Raw genomic sequence first — 15,754 nt, 5'->3', positions numbered from 1 at the left:
GCAATTACTGGAAAAATTTTTTTGAAAAATTAGTCACGGCGACAAAAAATAATCCAGGTAAATTTTCTCTAATATCAAGGCACTGGCAATTGTGTGATATTTAAGACATTCTTTGTCAGACTGAGTAAACTTCAGTAAAGAAATTAATGTTCTATCATGGAACTTCCATGACAGAGTAGACTATATAGTTGTGAGAACAGGCAATAGAGGGCAGAGAAGAGTAAACATGACTTTCTCAGAGGGATGTCATGTCTAACAAATTTGTTGAAAATTTTTGAAAATGCAATAAAATGTTTGGACAACAGGAGATCAGATGATGTAGTTTATATATGGATTGCATCAAAGCTTTTGAAAGACCTCTTTCTGCACATTATTAGAGACAGTTAAAGCACATGGACCTGAGCAAAAACGTTCACGCCAGATCAGAAACTGGCTCTGTAATAGAACCCAAAGACAATGATAGAAGACTGTTTGGATCACTGGAGCCTTGTGTGAAACGGTACACCACTCCGAGCAGTTTCAGGACCCTTATTGTTCGTTAGATACACAAAACATTCAGATAAAAATGTGGGAGGAGGAGGAATATGAAGCAAACTTGCAGAAGATACCACATTTGGAAGAGTAGTAAATAGTGAAAATCCTATTGGGTGATTGGAGACCTAAGACAGGTGATAATAAACGCTGATAAGTGCGAGATAATATGCTTTGGAAGAAGAAACAAGGTGAAGTAGTGTTAGGGCACACTTGTTTTCATCTGTTGTGCCATAGAGCATAAAGAAGTAATTTTGGACTTGTACGAAGCTTCAGTCAGGCCAGGTTTGGAGTACGATGTCCAGTTCTGATCTTGTCATGGCAGGAAGGATGTGATAGGATCAGAGGGGAGAGAGGGAAGGTTCACCAGGATATTGCCTGGGACGGAGAAAATGAGCTATGCTATGACCCTAGATAGGTTTGGATCATTTTCTTCAAAACAGAGTAGACAGAAGGGGTAATGATTTACGTGTATACGATTACGAGAGGTATGGAAAGTTTTAATAGAGAACACCTGCTCCCCTTGGTTGAGGAGTCAATCACGACAGGGGCATGAGGTTCAGAGTGTCATTCAACACGTCAAGAGAATTTGGAATGCACAGATTGGCGAGGTAACATAGAACATAGAACATCGAACATAGAACGTTAAAGCGCAGTGCAGACCCTTCGGGCTTCAATGCTTTACCGACCTGCGAAAATGCTCTGATGCCCTTCAAACCTACACCATTCCATTATTATCTCTACGTATTCCCATGACCCATTTAAATGCTCTTAACTTGGGCGAGTCTACTACTGCAGGCAGTCTATTTCACGCCTCTAGCAATCTCTGAGTGAAGAAACTACCCCGAATATCTGTTCTAAATCTAACAGCCCTCGGTATAAGCTCAGTCCCCTCATGTTAGCTATCACCATCCGAGGAAAAAGGCTCTCACTGCTGTCTAACCATGTTATGATCTGATATATTTTGATTAAGACACCTCTCAACTTTCTTCTCTCCCACGGAAACAGCCTCAGTTCCCTCAGCCTTTCTTCAAAAGACCTTATTTCTATGCCAGGCAACATCCTAGTAAATGTCCTCTGAACCCTTTCCAAAGCATCAACGTCCTTCTGATAGTGTGGTGACCAGAACTGCATGCAATATTCCAGGTGCGGCCTTACCAGTATCTTGGACAACTGAAGCATGATCTTGTGGCTATGAAACTCAATTCCCCTACCAATAAACGCGAATACACCAAATGCCTTCTTAACAACCCTATCAAACTGGGTGGCATTTTTCAGGGATTTATGCACCTGGTCACCGAGATCGGTCTGTTCATCTACACTGCCAAACATTTTACCTCAAACCCAGTACACTGCGTACCCGTTACTTCTTTGAAGTGAACCACCTCACACTTTTTCCACATTAATGTCCATTTCCCACTTCTCAGCCCAGCTCTGCATCTTAACTGTGTCCCTCTGTAGCCCACAGCATCCTTTGGCACTAACCACAACTCTGCCTACCTTAGTGTCATCCACAAATTTACTAACTCATCCTTTAACGCCCACATCCAGATCATTTATAAAAATGACAAACAGCAGTGCCCCCAGACCAGACCCTTGCGGCATGCCACTGATAACCAAGAACCAGGATGAACATTTCCCATCGAACACCATCCTCTATTTTCTTTAAGCTAGCCGATTTCTGATCCAAACCGTTAAATCACCTTCAATCCCGAAACTCCATAGTTTGTACAGTAGACTACCACGTGGAATCCCATCAAACGCCTTACTGAAGTCCAAATACGTCACATCAACCTCTTGACCTTCATCCACCTTCTTTGTCACCTTCTCGAAGAACTCAATAAGGTGAGTGAGACACGACCCACACTTCGCAAAAACGTGTTGACTATCCCTAATCAAATCATTCCTTTCCAGATGATCATAAAGCTCTTATAACCCACTGTAAGGCTCACTGGCCTATAATTATCTGGGTTGTCCCGACTCTCCTTCTTAAACAAGGGAACAACATTTGTTATCATCCAGTTTTCTGGCACTACTCTTGTCAGGAATGGTGACATAATGATCGAAGCAATGGGCTCTGCAACCTGTTCACTGGCTTCACCGAGCATTCAAGGATAAACCCCACCTGGCCAAGGGGTCTTAACTATTTTCAGATCTTCCAAAATTTCGAAAACCTCCACTTTGTCAAGGGTAATCCCATCAATTCTTATAGTCTGCATCTCTGCCTTCTCACAAACATTTCCCTTTTCCAAAGTGAAAACTGACGAAAAGTATTCATTAAGCGCTTCAGTTATGTCCTCAGATTCCACACACAACTTTCCAAAGCCATCTTTGATTGGCCTAATCTTACTCCAGTCATTCTTGCATTCCTGATATACCTGTAGAAGGTCTTCAAGTTTCCCTTGTTCCTAACTGTCCACAACTTCTCACGTTGGCTGGAAACCTTGCAAAGTTTAAAGAAATGGAAATATACTTCAAATATCACAATATTCAAGGATATGGGACAAGTGCAGGAAATTGCAATTAGTGCACGTTTAGTTCACGTTGGAGCAGAAACGATTGAGCAAAGAGTCTTTTCTGTGCTGTTATGATTCTGTGCATCTATGGATCTGTAAAGTGTATTAATATCCCATACAATTGCGCTTTTCACGTTCGGAGAAAAAAGTGAGGATGACAATAGCATCTGGTGACCACCAACTAATATCTTGCCTTTTGATACCAACAACAATTAAAGAAAATCCATCTAAAATAATTACACTTGACATCACTCAGTGCAGAATATTCGTAGGCATTAACTGGAATCAGATGCTAAATAGGTATTAAAGATTACATGAAATAGGCAACGATTGGGAATGGGTAAGAGAACGCCAGTTCTCATATAAAGATTTAACCAGTGGCCTGTTCAGTACAGATCACTATATATGTTTTCTCAATTCCGAAATGTATTCTGTGACTTGACAATTGTAGAAAAGTACTGATTCTCTTCCTCTTGCAATTTCAGGCCAGCATTTCAACTTTGTTTCCTCGTTAAAAAAAAAACAATCAATTATTTGACCACCTTTTTTTCCTGTTTTAAATCATGGCTCAATTTCTGTAATTAATGCACATTTCTCCAACTGACTGATACCTTGAAGCAAAATGATTCATTCTAAGTTCAAAACAGCTCCCACTAATAAAGTTCCATTGACAGGTTTGCAGAGATCAATTTAGCGATCACGTTATGAATGAAATTGCACAGAACTATAGAACCATACAGCATTACCTGAAGGACACACCACCCCAGTTTCACATCCAAACTGCTTCCAAATAACTTGAGGATTTCTGTCTCAACCATCAAACCAGGAAGCAAATCCCAGACAGCCCTCAACATCGGATGGCAATGCTTTTCTCTCCCTTACTTCCCATGTCGTCCTAAGAGGTACCCTCTGGTTAAACGATGATCAGTTAGTTTGATCTAATTACAGAATGTGACTGTAAAACAAATTACTTTTCTTGTCTAAAATACATTAATGAATTTCCCCGCAATAATACCATGACGTCGCTGCCCATACTATATAAACCCCTCATTATTTTGTATTGTTCAATGTAGTTAGAACTCTGCCGCCTGTCTTGGGAGGAAAACAACAATGGTACATCCATTTAAAATTTCTCACAACACTCTTGTATAACATGGTGTCCTCTATCCTGAACAATTTTGCCTTTCCACGAACGTGGTGACTTGGACTCGACACAAAACTGCTGCATTTGCTTCAATACACAAACCACAGAGTTCGAGCATTGAATATATTTTGTGTTCAACATTCCATCAAAAGCAGGAAAACATCTCAATGGTTCACACATGCCTTTTTTTAAAAAATCACTTCAGCACCTGTACTTCAGCAATCATGGACCGGTGGACGTATGCTGTAAAGTTTCTGACATCCTCTTCACTTCATATATTCTCACTTACAGACTGAATTCAAATTATCATATTTCACCAGCAGAACTGAACCAGTCATATAGAGCTGCATTTGACAGCCATTATCATTAATGTAAATGACGCCACTGCCTCTGTATCATCAACGAAATCCAAATCAAAACTTTACCATTAAACTATAAATCATGAATGTACACCTCCAATTCCGAGCGATAAAACACTAAGTCGTGTCATACAACACTGGAGATGGTCAAAAACAAAGGAACACATTCTCCATTGTTAAACATTGCTTCCTGTCGGTGACACAATTTTGTAATCAAACTTGGCATTCTCTTGTATTTCATGGGCTTTATTTTTCTGTCAAGTCTTCTACGTTGGAACTTGGCAAGTGCCTCACTATATCCATTTAGACATTACCGAAATGCTATCCCTAAGAGTCCCCTTGATGCTATTGCACCAAAAGAAATCGCTCAACTTCAAAACACACGATGTTCTCTCCACAAATTCATTCTGACTTTCCATGATTAGTCCATCTCTTTCTTCGTACCATTCCACCGAAACCTCTCAAAATTGGTTATCGTAAATTGCGCTCCATGGAGTACAGACTAACTGGTCTTTAACTTTCTGGTCGACCATCAAGACATTTTCGAGGCTGGAATAGTTGTAGACTTACAATTATAATCGTCTGCTACCTCACATACATTTCGTGAGAACTGTCAAATGATCCTTTGAGCATCTATTATTACCTCACTGGGTTCCTTTTACCACGAAATATATATGCACTTTCCAGGAGGTTTGACTCTACAATACTTTCATTCTCATTATTATTTAGAGTAAAATTTTACTGGAATCCTTTTTTAATTACACTCTTTGCATTAATTCCCTCCTTAGTGAAGACAAAGAATTCTGTCAGAAACAGTTACAATGGCCACTCCTGTTCGCCCCAATGCTTTCATTATTCCCCTTCTTCCCTGAAATAGCTCAATGAAAGAATACTTAGGAATGCCTTAACTTTTCCATCATTTTATTCATTCTCTCGTTGATTTGCTACTGTCCTTTTTGCTTTAATTATCTTCGATTCTGTAGCTTGCTGCTGTTGAGATGACAGGAATATGAAAGCATGGAGCAGACCGTTCCACTCCTTGATACTGATTCACCATTCTAGATAGTATTGGATTGCCTACCTCGGGTAATGTTTCCATACATCCACATTGCCACTAATGTCGTTAACATCAAACACCAACGGTACACTGTCATGCACATGCTCGGTCAATCTCTCATTATTCGATTAGCTCAGACTATTAGTGCAGTCTCTTCAAAGTCGTTTCATGGGACGGTCCGACAATCTCACAAATTTGTCATCTGGATGTCCATCAGAATTCATTTGAAAGGAAATTGCATCCTAACTTAAGTGAAGGTAATAGATTTTGCACTATGTCTCGGTCCAATCTTAGCAATGCCACAAATTTGAAGCAATATGTGCATTCATGTTTAAATTTACGTGCGATTGAACTCCTTAAAACATAGTTGCTGTTCATTGCTTTCTAACAACTTTGATTTGATTGGAATTATTATTGACACATACCTAGGTGCAGTGCAGGCAGATCATATCAAACAAAGTATATAGGGTCCTCGGACAGAGCGAACATAAAACGTTACAGCTGCAGATAAGAGGAACACAGCGAGATCAACATGAAATATAATATTTGAGAGTTCCATTCAGGAATCTAATAGCAGCAGGGAAGAAGATATTCTTGAATCTGTTTGCTCATGTGCACAAGCTTTTATGTCTTCTGTCTGAGAGAAGAGGCTGGAAGAAAACGTAGCAGCAGTGAAAGTAGTCTTTGATTCAATTAGTTGGTTTCCCAAGACAATGGAAAATCAACACCTCTTCTATGGCTGGAAGGCTGGGTTATGTTATGGACGGGGCTGTGTTCATGACTCTTGTAGTTTCTTGTGGTAATGGGAGAAGCTGTTGCCAAATCACACTATGATGTATGCACAGAGAAGGCTGTCTATGGTGCATTTGTGAAAATTGATAAGAGTGCTTGTTGACATATCAAATTTCCTTCAGCCTCCTGAGGAAGTAGAGATGCTCTTTTGTTCCCTTGAACATTGAGACGACATGGGTAGACCAGACAGGTTGTTGGTCGTAATCACTTCCAGAACCTTGACACTGTGGATGAACCCCATCTCAGCCCTATTCATGCAGGCAAGGGCATGCCATCGGCTTCACTTCCACAAGGCAATGCTCGACTCCTTCGTTTTATCGATTGCTGTCGTTACACCAACCCTCTTAGCATTCCATCTCTTTCTTGCATTTGTTAGATTCCAATAACTAATATAGTCAGACTCACAATTCCCTTTTAGCATTAACATTTCCCATTCTCCTGGCTTTTCAGAGATACTCCTCATTGAGGGCCGTTATGCCAAAGAGGAAAAAATTGTAATTAATCTACAAAATAATCCATCTGATCTCTGTCCATATCAGTTTGGATCCTCCTTGCTTTCTTATCACGAACCACGTAGTTAATTGCCACTGACAATGCTGGAAATCTTGCATGGTGTCCTCATAATCATTGATACAGCTTAGGAATAACGAGTCCACAAATGTTGTTCCTTACACTACTTCACTTGTAACAATCGTCCAACAATAGAATGATAGTTTATGTATTCCATTTCGACTGACGCAATGTTTTCTTCAAATTAATGAAACCTTAATTAATGCCAATATAATGCCTGTCATCAAGAAATCTTGAATTCACACCAGTATAGTTGATGCAAAGAAATTACTGCTCATAATGTATTCAGGCAGTTGGACATTTCATCCAAAACAATCACGATCACAGAAGTCTCGTACTTTAATATACTGTTTCACAGAATGCATTCAAAGCTCACGTCTGGGGTTTTAGTCTCTCAATGCCATTTCGGTATGAACTGACCTGCTGTGTGCTCTCAGCAACAGCTGCAACTGGCATCGATCGCAACCCAAAAGCAAATCAGTTTAATTTACGCATATGCAATTGATAACAAGACTTCAGTGGAGCTGGGTGAGTTGGTATCGAGTGACTGAGGAGAGAACAATGAAAATGACGAGTTAAGATGGCAAGCAGATATTTTGGCACAATGGATATTTACTGCAAAATTGAGAAGTGGATAGAAGGCAGTTCTAAAACTTTATTTCAGTTCTGTCTATCCAAAACGTATGCTTCACACAGCTGATATAGAATGGTGGCTTACGCGTTTCAACAACTAACCAGCACGTAATGTCATGGAACCCTCAGTAAATGAGGTTTTTTTTAGCATGAACAGATACCACATAAAAAGCTTCACCGTTAATATTGTCATCATGTTACGTAAGATTGTACATGTACAGATTCTATGTTAGCAGCAGCATCATTCTTCAACTCAAACGAAATTTCCGACATGGGTAGATACCCCATTACATGACCTGAGGAATCTGCTCTAGTTATTGACACCCCCACCAGTACAGAATAACTGGACCAGTATACATCACGGTATTTCTAATATACAACAAAACAGCCACTGAAGAACCAGATACCACAAAGAACACAGAACGGAGAAGATTAGAGTGCAGTACAGGCCCAGCGATGTAGCACCGACCTGTGAAATCAATCTGAAGTATATCTAACCTACATTATTCAATTCTCGCCCATATGCCGAGCCAATGACAATTTTCGTGTCATTAAGTTGGCGAGTCTGCTATTCTTGCAGGCACTGCGTTCAATCGCCTATTACTTTCTGAGTAAAGCAACTACCTCAGACATCTGTCCTATAACTATCATCCCGCAATTAAAAGCTATGACCTCTCGAGTGAGCCATTGCGATCCGAGGAAAAACGATCTCACTGTCCACCTAATCGAACTCTCTGATTATCTTGTATGTCTCAATTAAGTCACCTCCAACCTTCTTCTCTCTCATGAAAACAGCCTCAAGTCAGTCAGACTTTGCTCATAAGGTCTTATTTCCATACCGGGCAAAATCATAGTTAATATCGTTTGAATCCTTTCCAAAGCTTCCACATCCTTCCTATAATGCAGTGACTAGAACTGTATAAAATACTCCAAGTGCGGCCACACCAGAGTTTTGCACAGCTACAGCATGACCGTGTGACTCCGAAACTCAATCCCTCTAACAAATAAAGCTAACACACTGTATGCCTTATAACAACCCTATCAACCTGGGTGGCAACTTTCAAGCATCGATGTACATGGACACTGAGAGCTCTCTGTTCCTCTCCACAACCAAGAATCTTACTATTAGCCCAGTGCTCTTTATTCCTGCTATTCTTTCCAAAGTCAATCACGTCACACCTTGCTGCATTAAGCTCCATTTGTCGCATCTGAGCACAGCTCTATAGTCTATTTATGTCTCTCTGTTATCCACAGGATCCTTCGGCACCATCCACAAGTCTACCAACCTTAGTGTCAGCCACAAATTTACTAAGCCATCCTTCTATGCCGCATCTAAGTTATTTATAAGAATGACAAACAGCAGTGGATCCCAAACCTATCCTTGCAGTACACCACTAGTAACTGAACTCCACGAAGAATATTTCCCATCAAACACCACCTTCTTCTTTCAGCTAGCCAATTGTTGACCCAAACCGTGAAAGCACACTCAATCCCATGCCTCAGTATTTTGTGCAATTGCCTACCACGGGGAAACTCATCAAAAGCAAAACTTGTTTCGAAATTTCCCCACTCAGAGACAGCCTCATGGAAGGATACATAGAACAGACAATTGAAAATGAACTCTCCAATCACCAATCCAGCACGAACAGTTGTCACATCACGTTGAACAGATCTATCCACGCACAGATATGCCTTTCAACATGGAATTATGTCACATCGAAAAGCAAAGCAGAGTGTCACATGTGGAGATGCAATCTACTGACAATAAGTATCTCATGTCATGAAACTGCGAAAACTACTGAATGTCAAAAAGTTTCATCACATTCATGAACAGCTGTTCAGACATGTATGTTTATCAAAGCAGGTTACCTGAGCGTGCTATCTTACACCTGATCAATGGTGTAGGCTTTCGTGGTCATGTATACATTTCAGAACCACAATCCTTTGCATTCCTCCCTCATAAACTAATCAGAACACATAACATCACGAAAAACATCGCATCAGAACAGCCAATGTGAAATTTGTGCCTTGCAGATTCGGAATGTTGCAAATGCTTTGCTAAAGATTGTTTCCTCCCATGTTAAAATGTAGTTTTTTGGGGGGAAAGAGGCATCGTAGATGCAGTTGAAACCAGACACAAATCTACCAAACAACTCCCCAGATTGCTGCATTGGTTTCAGCTTACTGTGTGCGATATTTCAGCCATGACACTTTAAATTAAAAAAGGAAAAGAAATCTGTTGATCTTGTAAATCAGAAACTAAAGCAAAGATTGCTTGAAAGACTCACAACATACAGTCATAGAGTCATAGAGATGTACAGCACGGAATCAGACCCTTCGGTCCAACCCGTCCATGCCAACCAGATATCCCAACCCAATCTCGTCCCACCTGCCAGCACTTGACACATATCTTCTAAATCCTTCCTATTTATATACCAATGCAACTGACAGCATCGGTGGAGAAAACTCAGAGTTAAGGTTTCGTTTCGAGTGACCCTTCCTCGTTGGTTTTAATGAAGGTCACTTGAACAAAATGATAATGCTTTCTCTCCGCAGATGCTGGGAGACCTACTGATACATGGAAAATGGTCTGTTTGGTGCACAGGTTGGAAATGACATAATGCTATTACACCAACGATGGGATCAGCTAATTGAATATGGATTTGCATCCGCATATAATACTTCAAATGGATGCTTTAATTGTCCAGGTGAATTCTGATTTCGCCTGCTAATAGTCAGGGTTAGTGTGGAGATTCTACATGGGTGACGTTCGAAGCAGCGATTCTTGCACTGATGCAGGAATGACGCTGTACGAGTGCAATTCGTCATAATGTATCAGAATTATAACCGTATTATAACTACAAATTAATGGGTGATAGATTTAAGATTGATGTCAGAGGCAAGTTCTTTACACAGAGAGTGGTAAAGGCCTGGAATTCCCTACCTGCTAAGATAGTCAACTCATCCACATTAGGGAGATTTAAACAATTCTTAGATAAGCTCATGGATGATTTTGGGATAGTGTAGGGGGGGGGCGAGCTGAGAAAAGTCCATAGGTCGGTGCAACATCGAGGGCCGAATGGCCTGTTCTGTACTGTATTGTTCTAAGTTTTATGGAATATATGGAAAGACTGGATAAGTGAATGTAACGGTATCCAAACACGAATTTGACTCACTGAATATCATTTCGATAAGTGAGGAAGCGTTTTGCAAGGGAAGCATTAATAGACATGGTTGAAAAGTTCAGTAGTGATGGGTAAATGGGAAATTCTGCGAATTCATATGCCTGGTAATTAAGTTTTGTGTAAATGTAAGACTATAGAGAGTGAAAGATATATAGCAGACAACGAATGGGTGAAACAGTCAGTTTGAATCATATGATTTTGGTGAAAGCAGACAAACCAGAAATATGGCAGTCTTCTGTTGGGTTGATTGATGGGCTTAGATATTCCATTTATGTCGAATTTCTAGTCAGAAAAGAAAACAACTGTCACCACAGGAAATGGACAAAAGCTGAATTATGAAAATGAGTGACGAACCTGAGTTGCCGACAGAACAGAGGACAATGATTTTGGATTCTGCACTTTTTGATGTTATGTCATGTCTTAGGATGTATTGGACATACACATAGGAAAAATAGACGGTTGTGAGAGAGAATTATGTGATATCAGTGTCGAAGTGGAGTCTGAGCTTGCTCGCATGATATCTGTGATGGAATGCGTGCAGCCTGCTCTGGATGAGGGCTCAAGCATGGATCCTTGTGAAAATGCAACACAAATACGACAGACTATGACTGGACGTCACGACTGGACGTAGAGTACTTGGCAAGACTGGCTACATGAAGGTAAGGCCAATTTGGAGAAGTGATTCGCATACTGAACAAGTTGACCCCATGATATCTTCAATCATTTTATTTAACCACGTGATACCCCATGGGCTCTGCATGGTGGAGGGGTGCAGCCAAAAATGGTGAGGATAAGTGTGGTTTACTCAGAGTGAAGCCGAGTGGCTCTAAAGGTCTGCACGTGTAAACAAGCTGCAGTGCTGGTGTCTCACAAGTGGGTATCACACACATTTCAATCAAGGTCAAAATCATCTTTCTGGAAGTCCTATACATGCAAACCAAGAATAAGTAAGTCAAAGTATTTCCATTCTGCATTTATTACAATCATCGGAGCCACATACAGACTTAAACACGGTTTATTTTTTCCTGCAGTAGCGCGGTGGAACGTTTCAAGTGATCTTCAGAACGATCAGACTTACAAGACAAGGCTTTCCTTGCATTTCAGAGTCTAAGCTTAATTATCTTTTACCGACAGATGCAATTTGGAATAGTGGCTACTTTCTTTCTTTACAAAAGTGATCACTGATCTTAAATGTGACTGATGCGTGCAATGAATTGAAAATGCTTAAACGGTTACTTAAACAGTTATTACCAAAGTAACATTAAACTATCTATGGAAAACAGTTAGTCAATCACTGCAAGTTATGTGCAGGTTTTAACAACATCGCTTAGTACGACTGAAACATTGACTGCTGTCGGTTTACCATGAGATTTATTTGTACTTCTGATTAACTCCCGGCTGAGGGATGGGTGTCCCACTAAGCAGGAGTAAGTGGTGTCATTGTTCCATTCCGCCGCCGTGACTCTCAACCTGCTGGTCACGAAGTTGGAACCATTCCCCGCCTGGCTATCCACTTGGGTTCGGTACCCGGTATCCAAAAGGGTGTCATTGGCCATCCAGCCAATGTAGATCTCAGCTGGGTAAAAGCTGGTGACGAGACACATCAGAGTCGCTGAATTCTCAGCGTCAATCTCGTCTGTCGATGGCTGCAGGAGGTAAACTTGAGGAGGACGCATTTGGTCGTCTGCAAAGAGAGAGATGTTTGTTTAGCTGAGACCATTTTACATCTGCATTAGAATTTCATTGCTAGTAATGCATATAGTTTATAAAATATTTCCTATCTCTCAGACTATGCAAATATTTCTGAATGCTGCAGTATTTTATGTCCCTTACTTTGCTGGTTTAAATCTTGGAGCCAATCATACATTTTGCAAAGATTGCTGTTCGTGTGGTGCAAATCCACTTACAGTTCTTCACGTTCATTTTCAGAAAAGAAGAAGCCACGGCTATTGGCTTTCCATGATTTTCTCATAGCGTTTTAACAAGCCATTCGGCCCAACAAGTCCATACCCATACGCTAAAAGGCATCCCTCCAAGACCCACTCCCGACAAAAGCACATTCCCCATTGCCATTCCATCTAACATGCACATATTTGGACTGTCGACGAGAACTGGAGCCCGCTTTGGAAGCCCACGTGAACATGGGAACCCTCTACACCGAGTTGGAATTGAACCTGTTCCCTGAGGCAGCAGTGCAAACCAGTGAGCCACTTGCTGCTGCTGACTTGGGGCCATTTACTGTAACGCATTAATGGTTTGCAGGATTTTTTTTTACATTGAACTAGTGTATGAGTCAGGCTTATATCAAAGTATCATAAATTAATATTTTTAGGAAGATACATACTGGACTGGAAACGTTTACCCTATTTTTCTCTCCACAGATTCTGCCACTCCTGTTCTGTTTCTTCGAAACATTTTTTTTTGTCATTTCAGACTTCCGAAATCAATTCAATTTTGTTGTTATTGCAATACTATCCGACTTACCAATTTTTTTCTTGAGAGAAGCTTTCTGTGGTGTTGGTAATTCACTGTCTTCCACCAAGCAAACATATTCGGCACCGCTGTCCCACTCTGACGCAATGACTTTAAGTTTGCTCACAATGGTGAATTTACTTCCGTTCCAATCAGGATTTTCTGTCTTGACTCCTTTTGTTCTTTCAGCCCCATTCACCTGCCAGAAAACTTTGATGTTTTCTAAGTTGCTATAAACGATTTCACACACAATGGTCGCTGTCTTTTGTGTCCAAATCTCTTCGAACGGAGGTTTCAGTAGATTGACAGAAATATCTGTCTGACGGCATTCACCTGGAATCAGAAAAAAAATGCATGTTTTCAGGCTGCAATATCGAAATCAATTCCAAAACACGACTAGAGTTGGAAATAGTTTTACTTACTGTGATCTGTTATCTGTTTTCTGAGATCGTTTAGGCTTAATTAATCAGATGCTGTGTCCTCCTTTTCGCATTGGTTGCATTCACTCTGAATATTATGGATAAGCCTGCAGTCATATTTCCGATATAACCTTGAACAATTTGGAAACTGCTCTGCCTTGGGTAGACTGAGGCCTAATGTCTCCACTCGAGTGCTACACATTTTCACCTCTTGCAGTTACCAGTGTCAGAAGACAGTTGCTGCCACATGAACTGCATTTATCGGAATCCAATCCCAGACGAGCAAACACGTATCATATGTGTCCCCTGTTCATGAGCTAACATTATTTGCTCTGTGTCAGAAAAACTCATGGAGAAATTGACGTGGCATCAAACTGCATTTTTATTGATTGCATCCTTTCAACTGACTTTGCTACCTATTTCCTCGGCAGGCATTTATTTGAAAATAATAGGTACTTGCTGCATGATTCAGTTCCAGTCAAGGGCCCATTCAACAGATGTTTTTCATATTACTCTTCTTTGAAGAGTGTTAAGTGAGGAAATCTAAAATATTGCGAGCACATGTCTTTCAGTTCTCAACTCTGGTGTTGGGAATAGCCAAAACTAACAGTTATTCAGAATCGTGATAACTTTAAAGGAATTCATAACGTAGGGGAAAGCATGCTTTTAGATTGCTAAAGGAAAAATGGTTGCTTTTAGTACAATAACAGTTACTTCTTTGTGCATAACGTAAAGTACAAATGAAAAGAAGGTTCTTGAATGTTCTGCTTGTATTGTTACCTTGAATTTTCGTACAGTTACAAAATTCACAGAACGGGTTATCTCTGAAAGTTTCAATAATACTTGTGAGGAACGATGCTCCATGTCTATTCTGCAGTTCAAACGGCATAATTTTATTTTGTGCGCATACTGTAAAGCTTATGCAGTTCCTCTGTTATGTTATTGTCTCTGTCAGGTTGTCTGGGCGGGAGAATATTGCAAAACCTACTCCCTTGGTGATTAATATTACTGTCTCGCTTTCCAAACTCTTAAGAAAAATACTTGCTTTTCCTCTGGCTGTCCTGAGTTCGTCTCTTCCACTGCATCTCTGTTCAACCGAGCAGACTGTTAACATGAATTTGTCGATTCGCAACCTGAGTTCAGTCGCGCTCTATTACCATTTCTTCCTCAATAGGTGGTTCATATTTTACGTTCCATGACCAGTCCCATTCAAATAGTCTTGCTTTTTCAAAACCTTTCAGCTAATACAATTAAGTGATAGAGGCGGGAATGGAATTGTGAAAAAAAAACTGATCAGAATGAAATTAATCATCTCGAACATGGAACATGTAACATTACAACGCAGTACGAGACCTTCGGCCCTCGATGCTTCCCCGACCTGTAACACTACTCTGAAGCTAATCTAACCTACCCTCTGCCATTCTCGTCCATATCCATATCCACTGACCATGTCGATGCCCTTCAAGTTTGCGAGTCAAGTCCTGCAGCAGGCAGTGCGTTCCATGCCCCTACTACACTGTGAGTGAAGGAACTATCTCAGACCTCTGTCCATATCTATCACATTTAATTTAAAGCTACATCCCTGCGTGCTATCCATTGCCATTCAAAGACAAAGGCTCTCATTGTCCACCCTATCTAAGCCTCTGGTTATCTTATATATTTCAATGAAGTCACATCCCAAACTTCTTCACTCTGACGAAAACATTCTCAAGTCCACCAGCATTTCCTCATAAGAACTTGCCTCTGGATCGGGCAGCATCCTAGCAAATCTCCTTTGAACCCTTTCCAAAACTTCCAAATCCTTCCTATCATGTGGTGACTAGAACTGGACGCAATACTCCAAGTGTGGCCGCACCAGAGTTTTTCACAGAGGCAATATGCACTCATGGTTCCGAAACTCAATCCCTCTACCAATCAAAACCAAAACAGCGCATGCCTTCTTAATAACTCCATCAACATGGATGGCAACTTCGAAGGATCTCTGCACATGGACATTGAGATCCCTCTGCTCATCTGCACCACCAAAGATCTTATCATTAGCCCCTGTACTCTTGACTCATTATCTCTTTCCATAGT

The 15,754-nt window shown here is 40.6% G+C and overlaps 1 gene segment (V, D, J or C); it reads right to left on the bottom strand.

The window, feature by feature from the left end:
• Positions 1-643: 643 nt before the first annotated feature.
• LOC140460454 (Ig heavy chain C region-like) overlaps positions 644-15,754 on the bottom strand; it is a 32,145-nt gene continuing 17,034 nt past the window's right edge. Inside the window, 3 exon segments of the C gene segment in view lie at positions 644-2,974; positions 12,151-12,471; positions 13,272-13,592. Coding sequence covers positions 2,958-2,974; positions 12,151-12,471; positions 13,272-13,592 — 659 coding nt within the window.

This window comes from Chiloscyllium punctatum, chromosome 36 (genome assembly GCF_047496795.1).
Source record: "Chiloscyllium punctatum isolate Juve2018m chromosome 36, sChiPun1.3, whole genome shotgun sequence".
Taxonomy (NCBI): Eukaryota; Metazoa; Chordata; class Chondrichthyes; order Orectolobiformes; family Hemiscylliidae; genus Chiloscyllium; species Chiloscyllium punctatum.
The sequence above is the reverse complement of the archived record's forward strand: the minus strand, read 5'-3'. Positions and strand labels throughout refer to the sequence as shown.